The sequence below is a fragment of the Vulpes lagopus genome, chromosome 2, assembly GCF_018345385.1.
Source record: "Vulpes lagopus strain Blue_001 chromosome 2, ASM1834538v1, whole genome shotgun sequence".
Lineage (NCBI taxonomy): Eukaryota > Metazoa > Chordata > Mammalia > Carnivora > Canidae > Vulpes > Vulpes lagopus.
This window is the reverse complement of record NC_054825.1, coordinates 130,687,523-130,693,522: the sequence shown is the minus strand read 5'-3', so window position 1 is coordinate 130,693,522 and position 6,000 is coordinate 130,687,523. Positions and strand designations below refer to the sequence as shown.

Here is a 6,000-nt window from a genome sequence, read left to right as displayed (position 1 = left end):
TTTAAAGGCAGTTTTAAGACAATAAGGGGATTTTTAATATAGATAAATAAATGGTACTAAGGAATTACTATTAATTTTTCTGGGTATAGTGCAGCCCCGGTGGCCCAGCGGTTTAGCGCCGCCTTCAGCCCAGGGTGTGATCCTGGAGACCTGGGATCGAGTCCCATGTCAGGCTCCCTGCAGAGAGCCTGCTTCTCCCTCTGCCTGTGTCTCTGCCTCTCTCTCTCTCTCTCTCTGTGTGTGTGTCTGTCATGAATAAATAAAATCTTAAAATTTTTTTTCTTGGTATAATAATGTCATCATGGTTATGAAAGAAAATGTCCATATTTTTCTGAGATTCATACCAAAGCATACAAGGATGATATCTTAGACATGAAGCCCAAGAAATTGCTTTAAAATACTTCAGCAGAGGGCTACCTGGATGGCTCAATTGGTTAAGTGGTCAACTCTTAATTTTGGCTCAGGTTGTGATTTCAGAGTCCTGAGATGGAGGCCTGTGTTGGGCTCTGTGCTCAGAAGGGAGTCTACTTCAGGATTCTCTCTCTCCCTCTGCCCCTCCCCGCCTCTCTGAGAGAGAGAGTGAGCTCAAGCACAGGCAGGAAGGAGAGGCAGAGAGACAGGGAGAAGCACACTCCCCACTGAGCAGGGACCCTGAGATCATGACCCTAGTCAAAGGCAGATGCTTAACTGACTGAACCACCCAGGTGCCCCTAAATAAATCTTTTAATAAAATAAAATACTTCAGCAGGGCGCCTGGCTGGTTCAGCTGATAGAACATGAGACTCTTGATCTTGAGGTTGTGAGTTGGAGCCCCATGTTAAGTGCAGAGACTACTTAAAAAAATAAAATCTTTAAAATACTGCAGCTGACACAGCAGACCCAATAACAAAAGGAATAGATGAACTAAGTGTGGGAAAATCATAATAAATGTTGAATCTAAGTATAAGTATATGTAGGTTCATTACACAATTTTATTTTTAAGACTGTTTAAATATTTTCATAGTAAAAATGGGAAGAAAGATGTCAGGACTAGATGATTTTATAGTTGAGTTCTAGCTAGATTTATTTATTTATTTTTTAAAGATTTCTTTTTTTTTTAAGATCTTATTTATTTATTCATAGAGAGAGAGAGAGGGGCAGAGGGAGAAGCAGGCTCCACACAGGGAGCCCGACGTGGGACCCGATCCCGTGTCTCCAGGATCACACCCCGAGCTGCAGGTGGCACCAAACCGCTGCACCACCAGGGCTGCCAGAGTTCTAGCTAGATTTAAAGAAATAAATATTTCCAATATACAAATAGCTATGGCTTCACACATAAGATGAAAATCCCCCCAATTCATTTTATGAAGGTCACACAACTTTTAAAACTTAAAAAAAAATCTATGACATGAATGAAGAAAAGTTTATAATTGTGAGTGACTAGCTGGGGGAATGTCTGCATGCTCAACCATTTGTACAGATGAAAAAATAGATTATGAGCACCCCAGAAGCTGCCCCTCAGGCCCATCTCTAGACAGTATCTCCTGCTGAAGATATCCACTATGCTGGAGGCAAAATCTGATTTAAAAAAAAATAGTGCCAGAAAAGGAAACTACAGAATAACAACTTAAATGGAGGCAAATTTTCTTATTAAAAGTTTTTAAGAAGGCTTTATTTTTAAGTAATCCCTCCACCCAACATGGGGCTTAAGCTTGCAAACTCGAGATCCAGGGTCCCATGCTCCTCTGATTGAGCCAGCCAGGCACCCCATTTGGAAGCAAACTTTCTAAATAAAATATCAGGAACTAGAATCCAGAAATATATTTTAGTAGCTACACAATCACAAACATCTCTTATTGATCATTTATCTACATTGATATTTGATCATGATTTCTTGCACTCCCTCTGGATTCTTGTGAGAGTACATACTTTGCAGGCAGCCCAGTTTAGCTGCCGCCTTCCATCCAGGGCCTGATCCTGGAGTCCTGGGATAGAGTCCCACGTCAGGCTCCCTGCATGGAGCCTGCTCCTCTCTCTCTCTCTCTCTCTCTCTCTCTCTGTCTCTCATGAATAAATAAATAAAATCCTAAAAAAAAAAAGAGTACATACTTTGCTAGTGCTTTTTTCAGCAAGGGATTATGGGCAGTAAAGAATTTCAGCATTTGCATTTTTTTCAAACGTATTTATTTTAACCCTGCTCTTTCAAGATGTCTGGTTGGGTGGGTGAATTTCAGGTCTCTAGGTGTTTTCCTTCAGCATTTTGAAACACAATCGCCGTCTGACGTGTATTGTTAATGCAAGCTCTGCTGTCGATCTGTCACGTTTGTGTGTCCAAACCATTCTGCTCTCTTTCGTAGGCTGTATTTTCCTCTCTGGCTTACTGTTGTGTGGTTACGCTGGGTGTTTCTAGGTAGACTGTTTTTTGTTGTTGTTGTTGTTGTTGTTGTTTTTAATTTTATTTTCTTGCTAATCATTCAGTGAGGTTTCTCCATTCAAGTTTTCATTCATTTCATTTCTGGAAAATGATCAGTCTTTTCATTTTCAAACATCACCTCTTTTCTGTTCATTCTATTTTCTTCTGCAACTTCCACTGGATATACTTCTGAACTCCTCATTCTACCCTCCGAGACCCTTAACTTCTTTCAGAATTTCATCCTTTCCTCTTACTGTGCCATGATTGAGAAATTTCTCTCTCTGTGCTATTTTTCAAGTCATTAATCCTCTCTCTTAAGATACATCCAGTATACCACTGAGATAATTTATTGAGGGCTATTAGGATTATTCTTTTACTTTAAATAATCACATTTTTCAATTTCAAGATTTCCAATTTTTTTTTTCAAATCTTCCTGTTCTTCTTTTGTAAATGCTACTTCCTTCCTCGTGTCTTTAAGCAGTTAGCATATTATTTTTTAAGTTCTCAGATTGCTCTCTACATCCTCAGGGGTTAATTCTTTGATTTGTTGAATTTACCAACTTTTTAAATGATAATACACTTCTTCATGTGCTTAAAATGTTTTAAAGAGCTATTCTTTCTCAGTAGTTCTCCTTCATAGGTACACTTACTTTTCACATGATCTAGATTTGTCTCAGCCCTTGTCCAGATGGATATTACTGATCCAAACCTGGTCTTATGTAAGAAGATCAATCTGTATCTTGTTCTCCATATTAATGGCTTAATTTTGGACCCTACATGAATATTGTATAGACTCAGTTTCTACATTCCATCTGCTTCTTTACTTTTCAGGTGTAAGTTCAATGCTCTCAAAAACAAAATCTACATCCAAAATATTGTAATAAACTACATATTTTATTTAAGAAGAAGCTACATTCTTTTTTGATAATCAACTTGAGGGTAAATGACTAAAGACCCATGAAGGATAGGGGGGCAAATGACACCAGGCATCTCCCGGCTCTGCACAAATCTCTTCTCATCATCGTGCTTTATGTCTATGAATGAATCCAAAGCACTGTGCTTCCATTTCACTATCCCCTTGTAATATCTCCATTCAAGGTCCCTTAGATCCATGAATTGTTTTTCTGCAAAGAATCATATTTTCAAAGAATTACATGACGGTGTTATTTAGCCTTCAGTTATTCAGAGATGCTTCATGGACAGAATGAACCTTTGATGAACTTGCATCCCCTTCTCCCTCTGGTAGAAAGCTGTTTCTGGAGCTTTACATTTTTAGAGGGCACCTGTGGTGTTCATCTGGCCTAAAGCCCTCCTCCAAATGGGAAACTGGGTAGGCCTGGCTAACTGGGCTGGAGTGGACACTGCGAGGCCAAAGCAGGTGGAGGGGCTCCCATTTGGTGTTTGGGTAATAATAATGGACAAATGGAGAGATCTACAGAGTACTGAGATCAAGAGGGAGGAGAAAAGGATCCTAATGAAGGCTTAAAACAAGGACAAAGATTAGTCAGAAGTACATTGGTTGCTATTGCCATTTTTTCCAAGATTGCTAGTGTAAGCCCTGGGTATAAAAGGGCAGGGGCTAGCTTCTCTTTCAGTAGCTACCAATTTGTGGCATCGCTAGTAATTATAATCCCTTCAGGAAGCTAATGAACCATGGAAAGTCAGGCCAAGATACACTGCATATTCTCTTACTCAGCAGTCATTTCCCTTTCCCTTCCTTTCAGTTCCTTTAATGACTAAATAAATTGTAAACCACCCCCCCCAAAAGAACAACAACAACAACAACAAAAATAGAACAAAAAAAGTGTAAAACTAAAGGCCAAAGAGATGAATGTGAGGAGTATAAGGAGAATAGTGGATATTGCAAACAAACAGGAAGGCTGATCTAATTCTCTCTTACCATTCTCCTTGTACGGTGATGTTTGAGCAGGTCACTGATGGTCTAGATATGGCCCCTCTGCCAATCAGGCCTCTGTCCTTGTACTAGAAGGGCCTGAGTTTCTGTATATATTTTCTACATGCCTAAAGTAGGAGACTGGGGCCAGGGACTGTTCCTTGAGTTCATACCTTCCTTAGTGGAACAGATACTGGATCACGCTACTGGTGTTGAACATTGGTGTTCAATGGTGTCTCCCTAAGGGAAGTTACCAAATGTCAAAGAGTTCAACAAGACCTTGGCAGGCTTGGCACTGGAAGAACTGGTTACAGAAGGAAGGAAAGGAGTACTTGATATGACCACAGAGTTGATGATTTTGATTATTTATGTTGTGATCTGTGGTAGACACTATAAGCTGGCTCATCGCATACCCACTGCAATCCTCTTCTGCTTTCCTCTACTATAAAGGGTGAAGAGCTAACATCTCTATTCACCACCCAACAGTCAGGGATGGCTGCTGGACACAATTCCGACCAGTGAGATGTAGGGAGGAAACAAATGAGATGCTGGAGGAGGAGTGTTCTGAGGAATTTTTGTTTCCCTAATAAAAGAGGACAGAAGTAGCCAGTGTGGCCCTTCATCTTGGCCCCCTTTCCTGCCTGGCCATAATACCTGAAGGTGAAGGAGACATCTTTGGCCATGAAGACAAAAGCCATACACAAAAGGATGGTGGAGCCTGGGTCCTTAACAATATCAAAAAGCATTGCTCCAACACTTGTCTGCCTGCCTCCAGACTTCTAACTATATAAGAAAAATGATCTTTATTTGGTTTCTCTGTCAGTTTTGGTCAAACACATTCGTAACCTACATGGTCCCAAAGGATTTAGCCTGAGCAAGAGGAGCTATATGACAGAAGAACAAAATGGTAGTGCCTACTTTTTTCCTTCCCCAGTGCTAGTAAGGATATGTTAAATAATATTTTTTGGTATACCAAGAGTCCTAAAATTCTTCTGGGCTGAGAATACTTTGGGGGTTGGCTGGCTGATAAAATGATAGTAATACTGAACAAAATAGGAAAGTAAAAAATGAATTGTTACAATACCAATTAAACCTAAGAAGTTACTGAATATTCTTCATATGGATGCCTACCCAGCTTGATGCATATTCCTTGATAGACAAGGTGTGTATCTGAGATTCTGCCTATAGGACCTGAGAAAATGAGGTCATGATGACAGAGAAGAAACTCCAGCATGGAGTCTGGAAGGCCTACATGGGAGACCTCTAGAATTAGGTATCCAGAAGACAAGCTACGTATTGGGAAGAAAGGACCCGTTGGCTCCTGTGGGTGGCAAAACCATGAACATCCTACCAAACACCAAAGCCTTCAGTATTCTTTCAATAGCTCTTTGGCAGTACTTACTGATTCCTGATACTTTCTATGCTTTTTCCTCTCTGGTCCCAGATTTTAATTTATGCACTTCTTTGGATTATCTAGGCCATTCCTACAATTGCTCTGATTTCTACTTCTGCCTGGGCTCCAGAACACAGCAAGTATGACTCTATCAAAGGAATTTGAAGCCTGCATTAGACTCTGTCAAGAGATCAGTTCTGTAACTACAGCAAAGACTGTTCCAGCATCTTGGATCAAATATGAGCACAGTAATCAATCTATTCCTTTGAATTTGTTCCTCTTGTCTCTCCCACTACTTTTAGTACAAAAATGGTGCTGTCA

The 6,000-nt window shown here is 40.2% G+C and overlaps 1 protein-coding gene across 1 annotated transcript in view; it reads right to left on the bottom strand.

Annotated features, from left to right (window-relative positions):
- Positions 1 to 2,104: 2,104 nt before the first annotated feature.
- The window catches only part of C2H9orf153 (chromosome 2 C9orf153 homolog), a 40,638-nt gene continuing 36,742 nt past the window's right edge, over positions 2,105 to 6,000 (bottom strand). The window contains exon 4 of the mRNA XM_041742698.1: positions 2,105 to 3,516. Within this exon, the coding sequence (XP_041598632.1) occupies positions 3,302 to 3,516 (215 nt within the window). The 3' untranslated portion in view covers positions 2,105 to 3,301. The remainder of the gene's footprint in view (positions 3,517 to 6,000) is intronic.